Source organism: Anas platyrhynchos, chromosome 2, assembly GCF_047663525.1.
Source record: "Anas platyrhynchos isolate ZD024472 breed Pekin duck chromosome 2, IASCAAS_PekinDuck_T2T, whole genome shotgun sequence".
In the NCBI taxonomy this organism is placed as follows: domain Eukaryota; kingdom Metazoa; phylum Chordata; class Aves; order Anseriformes; family Anatidae; genus Anas; species Anas platyrhynchos.
Genome location: NC_092588.1, coordinates 154,750 through 174,995, shown reverse-complemented (window position 1 = coordinate 174,995; position 20,246 = coordinate 154,750). Strand labels below are relative to the sequence as shown.

General features: G+C 44.7%; 1 protein-coding gene across 36 annotated transcripts in view; it reads left to right on the top strand.

Annotated features, from left to right (window-relative positions):
• The window catches only part of SCRIB (scribble planar cell polarity protein), a 114,520-nt gene that overhangs the window by 52,715 nt on the left and 41,559 nt on the right, over nt 1-20,246 (top strand). For 27 of the 36 annotated variants that reach the window (XM_038175230.2, XM_038175261.2, XM_038175259.2 and 24 more), the window contains 11 exons: nt 894-983; nt 1,564-1,641; nt 3,197-3,511; nt 4,000-4,080; nt 11,160-11,426; nt 11,682-11,792; nt 14,516-14,692; nt 15,679-15,795; nt 17,823-18,011; nt 18,665-18,784; nt 19,036-19,092. In XM_038175230.2, coding sequence (XP_038031158.2) covers nt 894-983; nt 1,564-1,641; nt 3,197-3,511; nt 4,000-4,080; nt 11,160-11,426; nt 11,682-11,792; nt 14,516-14,692; nt 15,679-15,795; nt 17,823-18,011; nt 18,665-18,784; nt 19,036-19,092 — 1,602 coding nt within the window. The remainder of the gene's footprint in view (nt 1-893; nt 984-1,563; nt 1,642-3,196; nt 3,512-3,999; nt 4,081-11,159; nt 11,427-11,681; nt 11,793-14,515; nt 14,693-15,678; nt 15,796-17,822; nt 18,012-18,664; nt 18,785-19,035; nt 19,093-20,246) is intronic. The other 9 variants (XM_072034137.1, XM_038175263.2, XM_038175262.2 and 6 more) reach the window with 1 other exon arrangement.

Genomic DNA, 20,246 nt, shown 5'->3' with positions numbered 1-20,246 from the left:
AGGATAGTAAATTTGGTTCTCTCCAGAAGTCTGTGTACATTTCCATCACTTGCATCACCAGCTCCTTGGTCCTTGGCCCTGACAGATCCCCGAGGGAACCCTGCCTATCCCATTCCTTTCCGATTCCTACCACATGCTCCTTACCTTCCTTCTCATGACTTGGGGCAACACAAACAGTTCATGCTAGTGTCCTGAATATAGGCAATTTCAGTTCAAGTTTGAGGAGAGTTTTGCTATTGCAAGGGGCCTTAATTTGGTATGTGGAAATGGGATATGGGAAGAAGAGGCTTCTGGATTGCACAGCTACAATCCTGAGCCTACACGTGCAGAGGGGAGAAGAGGAAGGAGCCACTGAACAAGACAGATGGCTTTTCCAGAATCACATATTGATTTCCATCAACAGAGTAAAGCCAAGTATCTGTCCCAGTGTATTCTGGAACATGTGCCATTCTTGTTACTGCATGTTACATTAGGGTGATCCTTAATCTCCCAGTAGATGTATGGAATTGCACCCCAAAGAGAGCTTTGTGGTAGATCTGGGCTGTGATATGAACGCTATCCCTGTTTTCTTATCCAGTCCTATTCCACTCTTTCTCAGTTTACTTTGTGGTGGACATCTCATTCCAGTGTGTTCAATACAGGCAAAGTAACTCTTGGTCTTGAGATACAGTTCAGAACCCAGCTGTGAAAACTGGTTTGTTTATAGGTATTGCAACTTTGGTCCCTTTGAGGCATCAACACCACAGCTTACACAAATACATGAGCAGATGCATGCAGATAAAGTCTATATTCTTGTGCTTATTCTCTTAAGTAGTCATCTCTTGCTCTTCAAAATGTTTTTGGCATCTTCCATGCCTGCACTGACTTGTAACCTGTGTTCATTCTGCTTCCAGTTGACATTGACTATCGTGCGGCAGACAGGGGGGCTGGGCATCAGCATCGCAGGGGGCAAGGGCTCCACCCCCTATAAGGGTGACGATGAGGTAAGACCTTGGACTGCATAATTATTGAAGCACCCCCTTTTCAGGGACTAGTTCTCTGTAGCTGGACATCGGATTTCCATATGTAAGAGCTTTGTGGTCGTTGGACTGGGCTTTCACAGAGCAAGGTGGAGAGCAACCCTTGACCTGCTGAGGAGCAGGGGGCTGGAGCACAACTTCTCAAACATTCAGGCTACTGACCACCAAGAGCAGCAATGAGAGCAGCAGTTTCTTTCCCACTTGTGTCCTGATGTACAGGACTCAAAAGGAGAAGAGTACAGGGTTGTCTTCCACACATGATAGCATCAGCTGTGTTGTTCTCAACCTACTGGAAAAGGATTACTGTTTCTTGCCCTTTTCCTTTTTGTCACCAGTGGGGTAGCCCTGGAACGGGAATTTTTTTTCTCCTTTCCACCAACTCCTGAACAGAGTGACTTGGATGTCTTGTCCCCACAGCCAGGGTACGGGATTGGCAAGGGATTTCCCCTTTCCCTTAAATTGAATGGGGTGGACTACTTTCCTTCCACGCTTTACGTGGTTGAGGAATGGACTCCACTTCTTTTAACATAGTGTGTTTTTCCAGGGCATCTTTATTTCCCGTGTGTCAGAAGAGGGACCTGCAGCTCGTGCAGGGGTTCGTGTTGGGGACAAGCTTCTGGAGGTAAGAACCTAGCTAATATTTCTAATGACTAGAGAGTGGATGGAGAGGTGTGGGTTGATGCATAAGTGCATTGCGCTAGTCTGTAAGCCAAATTAAGCATCTGGAGCTGCGCAAGGAGAAAACAAAATCCCCCCTAGCTGAAAAAGTAGGTTGTTTAATTAACATTGCCATTTATCTTTGAGTTAGCTGCATGGGGTTTGCTGCCTTGTGGGGATGGTAGAGGCAATGGGAAGGATGAGGCTTCCTGTGGAAGAGAATTCCCCTTCATAGAAAGGGCCCCTCCTGTGGTTGTCAGGAGCTACCTTGGAGACGTATTGCAGAACCATAGAAAATCCTGAGTTGGAAGGGATCCACAAGGATCATCAAGTCCAACTCCTGGGTCCACACAGGAGCACACAAAAATCAAACCATATCTCTGAGAGCATTGTTCAAAGCTTCTTAAACTCCAGCAGGCTTGGGGCCGTGACCATGTCTCTGGGGAACCTGTTGCAGTGCCCAGCCACCCTCTCAGTGAAGAGCCTGTTCCTAACATCCAGCCTGACCCTCTCCTGTCACAGCTCCATGCTGTTCCCTCAGGTCCTGTCACTGTCACCAGAGAGCAGAGCTCAGTGCCTGCCCCTCCGCTCCCCTCATGAGGAAGCTGCAGGCTGCGATGAGACCTCCCCTCGGTCTCTTCTCGGGGCTGAACAATCCAAGTGACTTCAGTCTTCCCCTCTAGATGCATCACCCTCATTTGAACACTCTCTAATAGGTTTATGTCCTTCTTATATTGTGGCACCCAAAACTGTACACAGTACTCAAGGTGATGCCGCACTACCTCAGGGTAGAGTAAGACAATCACTTCCCTCAGTTGGCTAGCAATGCCGTGCCTGATGCACCTCAGGATCAATTGACCCTTTTGGCTGCCAGGGCACACTGTTGACTCATACTCAACTTGCTGTCAACTAGAACCCCCAGATCTATTCCTGTGGGGCTGCTCTCCAGCCTCTCATCCCCCAGTCTGTGCATATATGCAGGGTTGCCCCATCTCAGGTGCAGAATCCAGCACTTGCTTTAGCTAAATTTCTTGCAGTTGGTGACTGTCCAGCCTTCTCATTTGTCCAGATCTCTCTGCAAGGTGTCTCTGCCATCAAGGGAGTCAACAGTTCCTCCTAATTCAGTGTTGTCTGCAAACTTGCTTAGTATGCGTTTGAGTCCTGCATCTAGATGGTTTATAAAAACATTAAAGGGATCTGGCCCTAAAATGGAGCCCTGTGGAACCCCACTAGTGACTGGCTACCAGGATGATTTTACCCCATTCAGTACAACCCTTTGAGCCCTACCCACTAGCCACTGTATTATGTATTTAGGCAGCACATGCTTTGTGAGCACAGGGAAGCTCCCTTGTGGGGTAGCTGGTGAGGTCTGTCATGTCCCGCGTGGAACAGGGTCGCAGCACTAGGAGATGAGCTGTGTTTTTGTTGGACGCTGACTGCTAAGACTGGAGCTGGTTTTGTAGGCTGCTGGAAGATCTCCCCACAAATAGAGGGTTGTGCCTGGCTCTTTTTGTCCCCAGGTGAATGGCGTATCCTTGCATTGTGCTGAGCATCATGTGGCAGTGGAAGCTCTGCGTGGATCGGGAAGCTCTGTCTCCATGACAGTCCTGCGGGAGCGGATGGTGGAGCCAGAGAATGCCATCACCGTCACACCGCTTCGCCCTGAGGATGACTACAGCCCTCGTGAGAGGCGAGGTGGCCTACGCTTCCCGGAGCGGCCTGAGGGGACACCTCCCACAGAGAGATACTCCACCTGCCTTATGCGCAATGAGAAGGGTCTGGGCTTCAGCATTGCTGGTGGCAAAGGTTCCACACCCTACCGGGCTGGTGACACGGTTAGTAATGATTCCTCGGGAGGGAAGATGCTCAATTCCAACTCTCGGCACTGCATGAGGGAGCAGCACGGGGTCTTCCTTACACTGCTTGAGGCAGCGTAGGAACTGTGCCCAGGAACTCTGAGCTGCTGAGCCTGGCAGTCTGTGCCTTGCTGAGAGCCAGAATCTACTCTTAAGTCAGGGAAAGAGAGAAGTTCAAAAGGAGGTGGGGCTGAGGCTCACAGTTCCTGCCAGTGACATTTAATCCTGCCAGTGTCCTCTTGACATATTCTGGGCTCTTGGCCACATGAAGACTTTGCTGCAGGTGGCTCCAGAAGCAGAAAAGGGTTTGTGCTGAGTGAGGAATGAAGAGGAAGTGCCAGGGCAGGGGAGGGCTCTGCAAAGGGGAAAGAGCTGAGACCTGCCTGGTGTCGGGGAGTGATTCTGGAAAGCAAAGCTCTGGTGAGGGGAGGTACAAGGCTGCTCTGACCTTTCTGATTGTCTTTCAGGGGATCTTTATCTCACGAATCGCAGAGGGTGGTGCAGCCCATCGGGACGGGATCCTGCATGTAGGAGACCGGGTCATCTCGGTGAGTGCGGGTATGCAGGGAAGGGCAGGAAGGTCTGGAAGGGGTCTGACTCGCTGCTCTTGGGACAGCAGGCACAAATGCAGCTCCCTGCCCTTCCTCAGACAGGAGATGTTTTCCTGTCTTTGAAGCTGGATTTTGAGGGTCTTTTTTTCATCTCCTTGGGCTTCTCTGAGAGTGCTTAATATTGCTGGTTGTCTCCCTGTCTTTTAGCAGCCTGTGACTGGCAGTGGGTACTGTTAACGTCTCCTCCTTTCCCTGAGTGCAGCGTGTGAGCATGTCCCCACAGGGACAGTATGCAATAGTCAGGGCTGTACTGGAGAGAGGTAATATGGGTGATATGACAGCACTGCCCTGGCTTGGTGTCTCTCCAGAGCCTTGTAGGACAGCCTTGGAGAGCTGTGCTGTAGCAGGATGTGTGGGAAGGGACGTTCTGAGGCACAGCTGACAGCTGCTCCCTGCCCAGTAGCAGGGGTCAGTATAGGCTGAAGAGGAGGAAGGCTGCCTGAGGGCAGTGTGGAGCTGGGCAGGGCACTTTGGAGTGCTTCCCCCTGCTTTCATTTAAAACTCTGGCCCCAGTTTCCCTTCCTGTTTGTGCCAGTGATATGGATCTCACTGCTACCTCTAACCTCAAGTCTGCCTAACGTGTCACCTCCTCTCCCTCCTGTGGGGGAGAGTCTGCTGAGTCTCCTGACCCTCTTCCCAAGCTCGCATGCTGCCTCCAAGTGAAAGCTCCTGCATCCTGGTGCTGGTGGTGGGTTTCTGATCCAGCTGTTGTGGTAAGAGCATGCGTTACCACAGAGCTGGTGTGAGTAAACACTGATACAGCCTTGTCAGTGCTGGCTTCTGTCTGCTCTATCCCTAGGCTGGGGGCTGTGTTGTATTTGCTCTGACACAAAATTTTAGTGGAGCTTTAGCCCAGGTCCGACAGGTATATCTTGACAAGAGACTTGAACACCATGGTACAGCGTCGCTCTGTCTTTGCTAGGGCTTCCTCCTCCTCCAAAAATCAAGCACTGACCCTGACTGTTGCCAGACAGAATAGCAGAATCATAGAACGGTTTGGAAGGTTGGAAGGGACCTTAAAGACCACCTAGTTCCAACCCTCCTGCCATGGACAGGGTCTCCTTTCATTGGATCAGGTTGCCCAAAGCCCCATCCAGCCCAGCCTTGAGCATTTCCAGGGATGGGGGCATCCACAACTTCCCTGGGCAACCTGTTCTGCTGCCTCACCACCCGCACTTATCATGAAGAATTTCTTCCTAATATCTAATCCAAATATCCTCTTTTAGTTTAAAGCAGTTACCCTTTCTCCTATCACTACACTCCCTGATAAAAGAGTCCCTCCCCATAGCCTAAATAATTTTGGTTTTGCTCATCTTTTGATGCTCCACTGGTACAGAGGCATGACTGAGAGGCGTGATTACAGGCACACAGACCATCATGTGGTGTTAATTGGCTCTACCTGTGGCAAGAAGGAAAAACAAGATCTCAGAATGGAGTTGTTGTGGGTTAACCTGGCCAGCAGCTAAACACCACACAGCCCTTCGCTCACCCTCCCCCCTCCCTTTCTGGGATGGGGGACAGAAATGGGAAAGTGAAGCACGTGAGTTGAGATAAAGACAGTTTATTAAGACAGGAAAATAATAATAATAATAATAATAATAATAGTAATAATAATAATAATAGTAATAATAATAATAATAATAGTAATAATAATAATAGTAATAATAATAATGGTAACAGTACTACTACTACTAATATATATGAAACAAATGATGCCCAATGCAGTTGCTCACCACCCACTGACTGATGCCCAGCCTAACCCTGAGCAGCCAGCCCCCTCACCCTGGCTAGCCACCCCTATATATTGTTCAGCAAGACATCAGATGGGATGGAATACCCCTTTGGCCACTTGGGGTCAGCTGTCCTGGGTCTGTCCCCTCCCAGCTCCTGTTGCACCCCCAGCCTGCCCACTGGCAGAGCAGAGCGAGAAGCTGAAGTCTTTGGCTTGGTGTAAGCACTGCTCTGCAACAAGTAAAACATCAGCGTGTTATCAGCACTCTGCTCATCCTAATCCAAACCATAGCACCCTACCAGCTACTAGGAGGAAAATTAACTGTGTCCTAACTGAAACCAGGACAGGAGTCAGAAGTCAAACCCCATTTACCCCCTCCATTAGCAAATATATTTATATCCATGGGCATCTTCATAGGAAAGCAGATCTAATTCCCTAGTAATAGCTTGCGGTGTCTTCACTGTTTTATTTGAACCCAAGGCTCATATAAGCCCAAGGCTACATGTAAGCCAAGGCTTACAGAGCTCAGGAGCACTGTTAGATTTTGACGTGGATGAAGGTTTCGCTGTCCTTTGTCCTCCGACACACCTCACTGCAACAATATGTGCAGTGTTATTGCATAGGTAATGAATATACCCATGAGCATGGTCTTCTGCTCTCAAGGATATTTCCTGTGCTGAACTATGTTCTGTCATAAAAGCTGGGGTGTTGAGCATCAGTTGCAGCTCAAATCTTGTGATCGCTTAAGAAATCAGGTACAAATTATTATCTTTCAGGAGAATCCTTACCTGGTCTAGACTATTCACATAACATCTGCACCTTCCAGCAAGCGTCTAACTGTAGGAACTCCAGCATCTGTGCCTCCTGGTAGCAGCTGCTATTCTGCCTTTCCTGCTTGTGGGGTTCACAATATCCACATGGTGGTGGTAGTGTTAAATCCTGACGCCTCTCATATCTTCTTGGTGATAGTTGTCCTTGAGATATTCTGCTCTTTCTAAGAGACTATGAGCAAGCTGTGTGAGTTTTGCCCTGTTTCTGGCCAAATCCGCTGCTGGGTCAGACCTGTGGAACTGCCCTGGCCCAGTGATACTGGATGTTGAAGGAGAGCCTGTTCACTTCAAAACAGTGCCCACACAGCATCACACAAATTCTGTCTTTACCACAACTCTTCTGAAGCATTAATGACCCATTTTTATGGGAAGGCTTTTCAGGACATGATGATCCGCAGAATATGCTGTATAGGTTTCTTGTGTTTCCCTATAGGGAAAGCAACAGGGCCCTGGTTAAGATACAGGTGGTTTCATAGGTCCGGCAGGCAGAAGCCTGTTTGCCAAAGCCATGGTCTCCTAGTCATGCCTCTGTATCACTTTGCCAAGTATTTTTTGTTTTCTTGGGAGAAGAAATACAGCACAGCTTCATATTCTTCCCCTGTGCTCTATATCATCCCGGACTTCTCTACAGGGAAGGGCCAGGATAGCTCCTTTTACAGTCTTCAGGGAGCTTTGAGTACATGGTTTGAAGAGCCCAGCCTAGATCTTTCTTCAAAGTTAACACCCCACAAAACTCACCGGTGACTGATTACTAACTCTCCAGCCTTCCTCATACTCCAGTGTCTCTTACGAATAGCACCTGACACAATTGTGACAGGCATCTTGAGAGTCGTCTTGGTAGTGGAAGATGGGGCAGAAAGCAAACGGGACAGGGAGCTGCATGGGAGAGTGTTGGAGAGTTTGAGTCATTGGATGGGAATCTAGCAGGGAGGGTGCAGGACAGGGAGCAGTGGCTAAGGGCAGCTATTTTGGGAGGAATAGAACTGGGAGTAGAAGGAAGAATACTTAATCTGGGGGAGCCTGAGAACAGTAGTAGTACCAAGTGATACGTGAGGGTCCTAAAGAGCAGTCTGATCACTAAGAAATTTGCTAGAGATCTATAGCTCCCTGTGGCATGGACAGATGATACTCTTCCCCTTCCTCTGTGCATTCTGATAGCTTAACTGCTCCTGTTGCCCTTGCTCTCTTGTTATGTAGAGACACAGCAATAAGGGCCACTGAAAACTAGCTATCCAAGAGCTGAGAAGATATCGTGATTGCCAGGCAATAGAGTAGCTCATGCAGAAAATGCTGTCAAGAACTGTCGTATATAACATACCTCTGACTCAGGGAGTTCTTGTGACCTCATTCGCTGGAGTCTGGGCAAGTACTACTGTATACTTGTGCTGTGACCATTCTCATCAGTGGTGGAAGAATAACAGAGCTCACTTTTCGGAGTGGAATGCATGAAGTCAAGAGTGCATGCTGCTGCTGGTCTCTCTGTGAAACATGTAGGGCCTTCATCTGGTGATAAAAGCGTAAGGGCCAAGCCTCATCTGCATGTCGTCTTTGTTAAAAATTGCTGCATCCCTCAGACAGGAGGACCTAAGAGGATCCTTCCTTACCAGTCCACTAGATGGGAGGCAGCTGCTTTTCCCCATTCCCAGGTCCAGCCCTATAGGCACAACCGGCCATGGATTTGCACAGGCAGGAAAGGAGGAAGTACGTTTTCAGGCTTCCATATAAAGATTAATGGTTCTTATAGGGCATGAACAACACAAATGGCTTAACCCTGTTTCTACCCAATGGCTAATCAGGTTTAACGTTTGCTTGCGGAACAAACACGTGCACTCTCTCAATTAAGCACCATGAAAACTCACATTTGCACGTCTCTTCAGTTTCTGGCCCAAGCATCAAGTTCTTCAAAGCTCTTTGGTCAGACCCTGAGCCTTTTATTCAGTGTCTGGGCCAGCTGCTGGGTTTTTCCAGATACTGGATTCCTACTTGCTGGCTAGTTCAACATGAGTTTTACTAGTGGGTCTTGTGCTAGTACATATGCAGAATAAAGAACAAATCCACATAGTAAATAGGAACAGGGTATGATAAAAAGGTAGAGCAGACTGTGGTGACCAGGCACAGGGCTTGCCCAGACAAGCATACTGTCCAGCAGCCTGCTTGCCTGTGATCAGCCTCTTGTTCTCTACCTTCTGTTTTCCCATACTCCTTCTTCCCCTCTCCTTGCCCCCTCCCTTTCCCTATGTGTGATTCTTCCCCTAAACATCCCATCATAAATTTTGCCCATTGGCACAATCCCTTTTAAAACTTCCTATAGTGAGTTGCTTTTTCCTGTGAGGGCTGTTCTGACAACCCATGATAATCTTCATTACCAAGTTTTTGGTCACACTTCTTCAGTGTTACCTTTTGAGTGATTTAATGATCCATCTATGAGTGTCTTGAGACTTGTCTCTTATCACCTGCTTTTCATTAGGTTTGTGCATCTCTCTTTTTAATTTATTATCTTTCCTGCTGATTGCCTTTTATGCTGAATAGCCATTACCCAGGTGCTTTTGCATCCTTCCTACAACCTCTTCCTGCATGTATGTGCAGGCTGGCACATCTTCACATCCGTGTTAGGCCTCTGTAGTTGGTGCCAAAGATGTCCCTTTGGGACAGACGTCTGAGTATCAGAGGACAGGCTGTGGGGCTGAGAGTGTCACAACTAGGAGTGTAGGGCTATCTCATCTGCTTTTTATGTGATAGTCAGAAGATAACTAGTGAGCAGGGCAGTATTGCTGATGGTCTGACAAAAACCCCGCTGTAGGCTGAAGCCTCCATGTCATAAGCAGAATAAACGCACTTCACCGTGGATCGGATAGTGCAGGTTGGTTGAGGGTGGTGGTAGTGTTTATAAAGTTTCTGGACAAAGCCTTGTCAGATAGTGCACAGTCAACTTTGTCCAGAAACTGCTTTCTTGAAAGGAGTTCAATATTTCTAGGAATTAGACAGTGAGGAATCAGGCTACAAAAATCCAGTTGCTGTGGCTGTTAAAAAGTCATGTTATTATTTCATAAGCTCATCAAACTCCATCTTAACAGCTATTATTTTGATGTCATTGCTGTTCATTTTGGAAAGCTATTCCAAAAACTATGGACTAGAAACCTTTCTAATTTTCAATGTTAATGTTGTCATGGCAAGTTTGGTGCTTCTGGCAGCATTCTTTAACTTAGCTCTCCCCTCGATACTCTGCCCCTTGTACAGAATAGCCTTCCTCTTGAGAACAGTCACATCCTTCTTGTTCCTTTGATTTTCTAGTCAAGCTAGTTTGTATCTTGTTTTTGTAGGAAAGGCTCTCTGTTCCCTTTCTTGTCTCACAAGCATTTCTCTGTGCATTTTGATAATTTATGTTAGATTTCCTTATTTCATTAGTGTGAAGTGTGAGAACAGTATGCATTTTTTCAGATGAGGTCTCTTCAGTGCTTTGTACAAATGACATTGCTGCTTCCATGTATGTACTGGAAGCACCTCTCTGGTCGCAGCATTGTCTCTTTCACCGATACCATAGCAAAACTATATTTGTATTCTTGATATTATTTGGCATAGCATATTGGATAATGTCTTCTTGTCCAAAATATTTCAAATTTTCTTTTTGTGTCAGCCAGATAATCACTGCTGACTAGCTCAGTCTGTTTGTTGTTGCTTCCCAATCTTATAGCTGTGGTACACTTTTTATGGCTTAAAACTGACAACACAGGACTATGCTCCCAAGACTGCCTTAACGTTGCCCAGCATGAGGGAACAGTGGTCCAGTAGCTAGCAACGGGTCCTGTCACACATCAGATTGTGTCCTTCATCTCTTCAGTGCCTATGTCTGGGCTCTGAGAGTGATTGATATGGGCAAATGCCCTAGTTCAAAGGTAGCTGATGCCATGGTACATTAGTGTACTGTGACATCGCTTCTGGGAATCACTGCTTTTTGCCTTCCTTCCATATTAAGATCTTTGAACCCATTCCTTTAATGCAACCTATTGCGTTTCTTTTGTCATGGCCAAGTAGGAAAGCTAGAATGCAAAGCCAAAAAGGAGTCGTAGATACTTTCCTGATAATGAATGAACAAGGGCATAGTCTTGACAATAGCTTTGTAGCACTCCAGGAGGTACAGCATCATCATACTTGGTGTTTGTAGTCCTCTGGAGCCTCACTGATGGTGATGGGGCCTGGAGGTTTGGAGGGGAAGGTGAAAGGGGTTGGTAATCTGTTTGGAAAGAGGATGGTGGTCAGCTGGGAATGAGCAGGTGCCCATGTCCTTTTGCCAGATAGGAAGAAGTGGGGTAAGTTACAGAGTGCTTTGGGTACAGACTTCTGGGAAGGGGCAGGTGTTCACAGAATTGGGGCCCCTTAGGGTGCTTTCCTAAGGGCTTAAAATGACAGGGTGTACTCGTGTGATGGTCTGACACTGAGTTTGCGGGTTGTTCTAGATCAATGGGGTAGACATGACAGAAGCCAGGCATGATCAGGCAGTAGCGCTGCTTACCGCATCCTCCCCCACCATCGTGCTGCTGGTAGAGAGAGAGGGTGCAGAGCAGCTCAGCGAGGGAGACTCACCAGGCGTGCCACGAGTGCGCATGCACTCCCCACCACCGCCTCCCAGCCATGGGGAGAGCCCACCTGAGGAGACACCTTCCTGCAAGGAGCTGCAAAGGAACCATCTGTCTAAAAGCCTGGAGGATCAATATCCCATTGAGGTGAGCCTGTCTGTTAGAACATGGGATAGTGTAATCTTTGTACTTTTTCATATGAAAAAGTGGTAGTCTGATGAGGGCTGGCTCACTGGGTTGTTGGAGCACTAAAAAGTAATGGGTAACCCTCTTGTCCTGTGCCTGTGGGAGTTTACTTTGTGCTCACTCACACAGAACATCCCTGACTCCATGTTTTTCAGTGTTTGTGGTCTTTATTTGATATCCTTTATTCTCTGTGACTCTACCTCTTGTTCCTTGAAGGAAATACACCTTGTAAAAGCCGGTGGTCCCCTAGGACTCAGTATCGTAGGAGGCAGTGACCACTCAAGCCATCCGTTTGGGATTCATGAACCAGGTGTCTTCATTTCAAAGGTAAAGTCCTGTGTGGGCAGCCTAGCAGTGAATGATCCTGAGATGTTTAATTATTGAGGTTAAGATGAAGGATTTTGATGTGAGAGTATTAGAACTCTTAGCCAACAAACGCTACCTATCCATGTGCTCACAGATTTTACTTTTTCTTGACTCTATAATTTTACAAGGAATAGAAGTTAGGTTTGTTGGTCTGTAGCTCTCAAGATACCCTCTAGAGCACTTCTTTGTAGATTTGAGTTGTACTCAACACTGTCAGTCCTGGTACAGTAAATGGTAGTGATGTCTACCATTTATAATGGTAGATGATGCACTTTTGACAATAGTGCTGCAGTTAAACATTTGATTTTTTTCAAAATTCCTGTGAGAAAGTTATTTCCTGTTTATTCTGGCATCAGACAGAGCAAAATAATGAAAAGATGACAAAGGTTTTACTCAGGTGAAAAAGCTTATATGAGACCATAACATATCGAATGATATTTTAGAGTAAATCTTACTTCATTTTGTGCCAGTGTTAAATTTTTCATTGGTGAAGTACCTTGATATTCGTTGTGGGTTTTTGAGATAGAAGCAGCTTAATGAAAGAAAAGCAAAGTCTGTGCACAAAAGCAAAAGGAAAAAAGATTATTCTCTATTTCCCATCAGCAAGCAATGCTCAGCCGCTTCCTGGAAAGCCGGGCCTCAATACATGTACTAGTTGCTCCAGAAGACAAAAGCTTTCATAGTGAGAGTCCCCCCCATTCGTCTCCCTTCATCCCCCTCAGCTTTTATTGCTGAACATGACATCATATGCTATGGAATATTCCTTTGGTTGATTTAGGTCTGCTGTCCTGGCAATGTTCCCTTCCCACCTCTTGCCCACCCCAAAGGCTACTGGCCTTTGGAGTTGAATTGGAGAGAGTCTTAATGCTGTGCCAGCGCTGCTCAGCAATAGCCAAAGCATTGGTGTGGTATCAGTGCTGTTCTAGCTACAAGTGCAAAGCACACTGCTATAATGGGCTGATGTGGGGAAAGTTAACTCCATCCCAGCCAGAGTTAGTACAATATTAAAAAAAAAAAAAAAGTCCTACAAGATGATTACTATATGATCACCTAATTGAAAGTTAGCACCATGTAATAACATTACAGAACATATTAATGGACTCCAAACTGTGTGGCAGTTTTCAAGAGGTAGGATGTCAGTGAATGGGAGGGCTCCCATATGGATTTTGCAAGGATTTGTACCAGACCTGATGCAATTCGGCCTTACCAACTGTGTGGACGTAAAGCTCAAATTGCAGACAAGAAACTGAACAAAAATATACTGCAATTGTAATTCATATTGAGGAGGAAAGATGGAAGTCACTTTTTCCTCTTTACTTTTTCCTCTTCAAAGAAATACACTTTAATGTAGCTAAGCATGAGGTTTTGCATCTAGATATAGTTGGTGTAGACCAGTTTTCCCTTTTACACTATTTTTTTCTGGAAAGCAGTAACTTTGAAAAGCATAAGAGCATCATAATAAATGAACTGTAATGTGAGTTCCCACTGTAAAACAGTCATCCAAGTGATACTCGGACATGTAATTAGGGACCGTGAAGGGAACCAAAACTCATCTGAAGGCAGTGCTGGCTAAGCCAAAGCCAAAATCCATAGTCAGTCGAAATACCTGCAATTTCAAAAGATTTTAGCTGGAGAAGAGGAAATAAAAGTGACAAAGATTATTCCAAACCACAAACATTTTTCAAAACTTGAAAAAAAAGTCATATAATGAAGGGAGGAAATTGTGAAGTACCGAGGGGTGCTTTTTCCTAATGAAAAAGAACTAAACTGTACCTTGGGGGAAAAAAAATGGTCAGACAATATTGGGGTGAAAACTGAGGAGAGGTTTGAAATAGCAAGAATAATTATTCACTGGGAAAATTTTCAAAGATGGTCATAGTTTCTGCAGCCCTGAACACCTTCAAATTGAGGTTAGATATTCATGTGGGACATAACTGTTAAAACAGTTTTTTTTCTGAGCAGAAGGCAGTGGTGCATAATGACCTGTGATAATCGTCCAGTGGGTTAGTTGACTACTTCTGGCCTAAACAACAAAAGCGGAAATGCCATTTGAACATTGTCCAGTAGCAAATAAATGGTACTATAAGCAGTACCAATTTTATCAAGTTTTGCCAGATGACTGAAAATCTGTGTCCTTTCTGCTTGTGTCACAGCCTCCCTACTGTCTTGATGTATGGACAATTTTCAAGGCATTTGCTCAATCTTTGCAACATCAGCTCAACTTTTGTGGCATTAAGGCTGAGTTTGTATCTCTCTGGCTACTGTCTTGACTTCCAAGGTACTGGTGATTTAGCACTTTTTTCCAATGCTTCAGAAGTCTCCAAATGAGAAAGAGTTTGCGTGGGAGTACATGTACATGCATGTACACTGCGCTTAAAGGATAGAACTGACCTTTTTATGGAGGCTTCCTGAAAGTCAGTAACACAGTAATGCACCTGAGCAGCTTCTTCACAGATATAACCTCTTGGGAAACTTTATCTGTGGAAGTCAAAACATGCCTCAAGATGTTGGAGGATAGCATCGGGACATGATAAAAATTGGCCCTTACACCTTCCTCCTGCTGAAGTCATAACACTTACTTGCTGTTCATCTGTTTTTCAAGTGTGTCTACAGACTCTATCGGTGTATCTCCAAGGAGAGATGGAATTTTCTTTTCTAGATGTAACATTAATGATTCTTTGTAGGTCATTCCCCGTGGGTTGGCATCTCGCAGTGGACTCCGTGTAGGGGACAGGATTCTGGAAGTGAATAGTATTGACCTGCGCCATGCTACCCACCAGGAAGCAGTGAATGCCCTACTCTCCAACACCCAGGAGCTGACTGTGTTAGTAAGACGAGATCCACCACCACCTGGTATGCAGGTAGGTTCTGAGTAATTGTGCTGGGGTAATCTGCACTCTTCTTGATAGAAGGCTCAACTCTGAAGGCAATTTCTTATCTAGTTGGAAGTCTGGGTCTAGGATACAGCCAAACTTCTGGCTAAAGTTTCTGGATCCAGAGGAAGGCCACAAGGATGATCAGAAGATGATGTTCCTTCTGGAACATCATATGAAAGATGTTCCAGAAGGCTGGAACAGCTTTCATATGAAGAAAGGCTGATGGAGTTGGGGTTGTTCAGCCTGGAGAAGAGAGGCTCTGGGTAGACCTTGTAACAACCTTCCAGTACTTAAAGGGGGCCTACAGAAAAGCAGAGGAGGGATTTTTGCATCAGAGTGTAGTGATAGGACAAGGGATAACTGTTTAAAATAAGGTAGATTTAGATTAGATATTAGGAAGAAATTCTTCATGATGAGGGTGATGAGGCACTGGAACAGGTTGTCCAGAGAAGTTGTGGATGCCCCATCCCTGGAAGTGCTCAAGGCCAGGCTGGATGAGCAATCTGATCTAGTGGAAAGTGTCCCTGTTCATGGCAGGGGGGTTGGAACTGTGAGATACGTTCATCTGATTCGTGTCAGTATGGAACAGTGGTATAGGTGGTATTTAATGTCTCTTCCAACCTAAATCATTCTATATTACATTCTGTATTACATTCTGTAATTCCTTTGTGGAGGAATCCATTCTCTTATAAGTACATACACGGTTGAGGGCTGTGGAGGGTCTCTTGCCAGGACCATGATGATATTGTGATCATAATTGATCATTCTCAGATTTCACAAAGACTGGTCTTGAATAGGAGACAGAAATACAGAAAGGGCAGAGCCGCATAAAAAAGCTGTGCCAAATGAGTGAAACCAATTCAGGTCCCTTTCACTATATTTAGAATATGGCCAATTATTGAAACTTTTTCCTCAACAATACCAGCCTGAACTTAACCCAGAAACAAGGAGTACTGTTTCTGTATTTGCAGGAAATATGCATTGAAAAGGCTCCAGGAGAGAAGCTGGGCATCAGCATCCGGGGTGGAGCAAAAGGTCATGCTGGAAATCCATTTGATCCCACTGATGAAGGCATCTTCATTTCTAAGGTACCGGACCACAAATTCTTCAACTTGGTTGCATGCAAGGACTGGTAGGGAGAAAGGTGATCCTTGTGGGAATTTGTTTCATGTGCTCTCTCCACTTTTCACTGGATACACAAAGTCTCTTTTAGTTTTTTCTCCATCCACTGAAGCATGTACATATGTTTCCTTTCATATTTACTCCTCTACAACAGCTGTAAATTTCTTTTCTCATTTCCTATCTTTATCTTTATTTTGCCTTGCATTCTTTCTTTTGCTTCCCCCAAGTGCTCGTGGCCTTTCTGCCCACTGAAACATGCATTCATTTTCCTCCTTTCATTGAAAGCATTATGAATTAATTCCTGACTGTACTTCATGTGCAGTGCACCATGTGTGTAATTTTTCCCTTTTCTTTGTGACTCCTTGTGAGCATACTCATTTGTCAAGTTGCTTTTCCCCAGGAAGTAACACGCATTTTATTTTCAACAAAATACTATATATAAGCTTATGCTTCTCCTGACCTTTGTCAAAAAGTACTGCATCTTCTTTCTTACCAAGGGAGCATAGTGACAAGGAGTGTAATTTCACATCCCTTGCTTGCTTTGGATGTTCATATTAATGTCACTATTTCCCTTTCTAGCTCATATGTTAGGGTGGAAACTCTGCCCCTACTGTAGAGAGTCCTTGCTGGACGGTGGACACTCCATAGCTGCCAGTTAATCCTTTGTAGTAATTGGCTGCTGTCGCCCAACTCTATGGAGGACAGGCAGGTTCTTTAGGGATCCTTGGTAAAAGTAGGACTGGCCACAGGGCTGTGATTTTAATTAGAGATTTACTATTTCATAAAAAAAAAAAAAAAAAGAAGCTAACAACCATCATAGCTTGTTATCTACAATTTCTTATACTTAGTGTTGTCCGTAGGCTTGTGCCCGGTGTGGCATGCCAATAACTACACAGAGTCGGAATCCACATGAAGGTCTTTTAATTAAATAATTAATTATATAACTCTGCAGAGTCAGGTGCTTGGCAATCTTTCGCAAAGCAAGTAAACCTCTGACTCGAATCACTGTAATTTATACACAGCAAACTTATGAAAACTCATCTTTGGCTACTTTTGATTGGCTATTACAGCTCACCTAACTTAACTCCACTGAGTTTGCGCATTAGAGGAAGGGGGGGTGGGGGCAGGGGGCACACCAAATCACATTAGCATACATCAGCATTTTGGTAGATGTGATTTTAATATGCTAATGACCCCTAAATGAGCAAAAGGTTTCTATAGGTCAGTCTGGGGCTGTTTTTCTCCGTCTTGTTTTTTACCTTTTATCGCTTATCTTCCTTGCTTCTGCTAGCTTGAGGCTACATGTCTTTTTTCAGCTAAAAGACTACACAAGCTATAGAAAGACTACACAAGCTACAGGCCTTCCTATTTTCTTCAAGGTTTTCTTGTTTGTTTTTTTTTTCCCAGCTTTGGGACTGTAAGTGTGGCTTATAGTTGCACAGAATTTCTAGAATTCTCAGTTACATGGGCTTTTCAGTCATCTGAATGGACCCTTTAACCAATCAGTGTGTGATATAGTCATGGTCTATCGGACAGTTACTGATGGTTTTTGGATATCCTCATCTTCATCTTCCTGTTCCTCTGATGGCCCAGCCTCGTATTCTTCACAGAAGAAGGCAGGTGCTGATCTCTTTTCTCTGGTGACCAGCGATAGGACCTGAGTCAAGCTGCAACAGGGGAGGTTTGGGCTGGATATCAGGAAAAGGTTCTTCACCAAGAGGGTTGTCGCACACTGGAACAGGCTCCCCAGGGATACAGTCATGGCACCAAGCCTGTCGAAGTTTAAGAAGCGTTTGGACTATGCTCTTAGTCATATGGTCTGAATTCTAATTTTTGGGTAGACCTGCGTGGAGCCAGGAGCTGGACTCGATCATCCTTGTGGGTGCCTTCCAACTCAGGATATTCTGTGATTCTATCATTCTTCCTGATGGTCTCCATGTTTACTTAAGCTTAACTCCTGACGTAAAATCTCAATTTTGCCCATTCCTTGTAGGTGAGCTCCTCTGGGGCTGCTGCTCGGGATGGCCGTCTGAAGGTGGGAATGCGGATCCTGGAGGTGAATCATCAGAGTTTGCTGGGAATGACGCATACAGAAGCAGTACAGATACTGCGAAGTGTGGGTGACACACTCTTGGTGCTGGTGTGTGACGGCTTTGATCCCAAGGCTGCAGCTGCCATTGAGGTAAAGAGTGAAGTGCAGGGTGCCCTTGTAGTGACCAGTACTGTAAGGATCCCACATGTTCTGCAAAGAAGATTGCTATATTTTCCAGCCTTTCGCTGTAGATTTTTTTATAGTTCCCGCATTTCGAAGTTTGGTCTCCTGCTGTATGAACTGGAAGTGATTGCTGGTTCATAAATCAGTAGTCTCCTAAGGCTGTATATCTTCTGCTGATTACAGAACTGTTTCACTATATCACTGCACTGACTAGAAATGTAGTTTTCAAACTAATTGTATCTGGTATATTTTATGCCCATTTTTTCTTGTACTGACTGATGTTACTTTTAAAGTAAATTTCTGTCTATTGGAGATCACCTTTCCCCACAGGAAAACACACATAGCAAGCCTGTGCCTTATCAAATTTATGAAGTTTAGCAAGTAAGCTTTTTTTTAAACCTTCACTAGATTAGATTATGTGCTCAGTTCTTTGTAACCTTACCCCTTTCTGTACCTGTTTCAATTCAGATTCTTCTTTCTAAGCCCTCAATTTCCTTGTGTAACTGACCATTGAAATAAGGTGTTAAGTTGTGAAACAGTTCTGACTTGCCTAGGAGTGTCTTAGTACTCTACATCTGGTATATAATTTTTTGTATTTTTATTCCCCTTCTATTTTGTAGATGTCTCCAGGAATTATTGCAAACCCTTTTGCTACTGGTATTGGGCGTAAGAATAGCCTAGAAAGTATCTCATCTATTGATCGTGATTTAAGCCCTGAAGAACTGGAGATCCTACAAAAGGTGAGTATTCTGGCTACAGCTGGGAGAATGAAGAAGAGTGGAAAAAGTTTCCAAAAATCTCAAGTTTCTCCCTCAGTGCATGGAATCTGCAGTATAATGGATAATGGACTTCCTTTTTATGGGATCAGCAGTTCCCAGCACTTTTATCAGGAATACACTAGGACATGACTCTGAAATCTTCATGAGGCTGCAGGTGCTCCATGTGAGGAGAGAGCACTGGGTGAAGTGGCTCTAATTTTGGTCTCTCCTAGGAGATGGAAATGGTGAGAGAAGCAACTCAGTGGGAGAGAGAAGAAATGGAGAAAGTGGTGAGAGACTTTTCATGTAGTGGAATCTGTTCTTGACAGCAGTTCTGCTAAGTCTGTGAGCCCTAAGGAAAATGCCACAGATTACCTCTACCTGAATGTGATTGCCGTGGGGAACTTTGGGCCGTCTCTCTCCATAGTGCACCTCTCAGTTATCATAGTTGCTTTTTGGCTTTGCCATACCTTCCTGTGTACTTCTTTGATGGTACTTACTGTTATTTGTGGAGTTTGTTTTTGTTACCTGCAGGTACTTTCTGACCAAGGTTTTCTCAAAGCTGCAACTTTGAGGAAAATGGCATATTATTTTGGAAGTCCCCCTTTAATCAGTTCTGTGTATACAGCACTCCATGATCAGACAGAGCTTTTCTGAGCAAAGATGAGAACACACAGCTCAAAGTTGCACCAAGTTTGAAGAATTGACCCTGTTAATCAATCAGAAGTTTGTGCTCTTCAGTTTACATGGCCATTTTTCTGATTGGTCATGAGAATTTTGTATTTCTACTCATTCTTTCAGTCTTTCACAGAAATAGATTAGTAGAGACAAGCCCCTCAAGTACTTAGGTTTTCTAGTTGTCCTTCTTAAAACTGTAATTTATCCAGTCAGATCCTTTTTGAAAATTAAATTCTTCAGTACTGTCAGTTGTAAATCTGTTCTTCTGGCAGATTAATGTGTGTACATGTTGCAGGCAGTTTTTCAGGTTTCCAATTTAGATCTACTTTAATATTTCTGTAGGTTCTATTTGTAGTTGTAATTCCTCAGCTGAATGGATTTCACCAAACCTGTTTTTTTTTTTTCTGTGTGTGTGGTTTTTGTTTTTGTTTTTACATTTGCTATACTCCAAGAGCGCAGTTTTGTTGGCAGTTCTGGATGGAGATTATCTTTCTAGTTCAGTTAACATTTGAGATTTTATTTTTTTATTTTTTTGGAAAAAACAATAATGGGCACAGGCTGTAATAGTACAGAACAATGAACAAGAAAACAGCCTTATGACCTTTCAGTCATGCAGTGTGTAATCATTAAATATATGTATTTTATATTTACATAATCCTACCCTGTCTTCTGGTCCATGACTGGTATGGGCTATGCAGGAATATGACTTTATGAAAGACTGGAGCAGAGAGACAAACAGGTTTCAGCATGTTACAGATCCCATTTG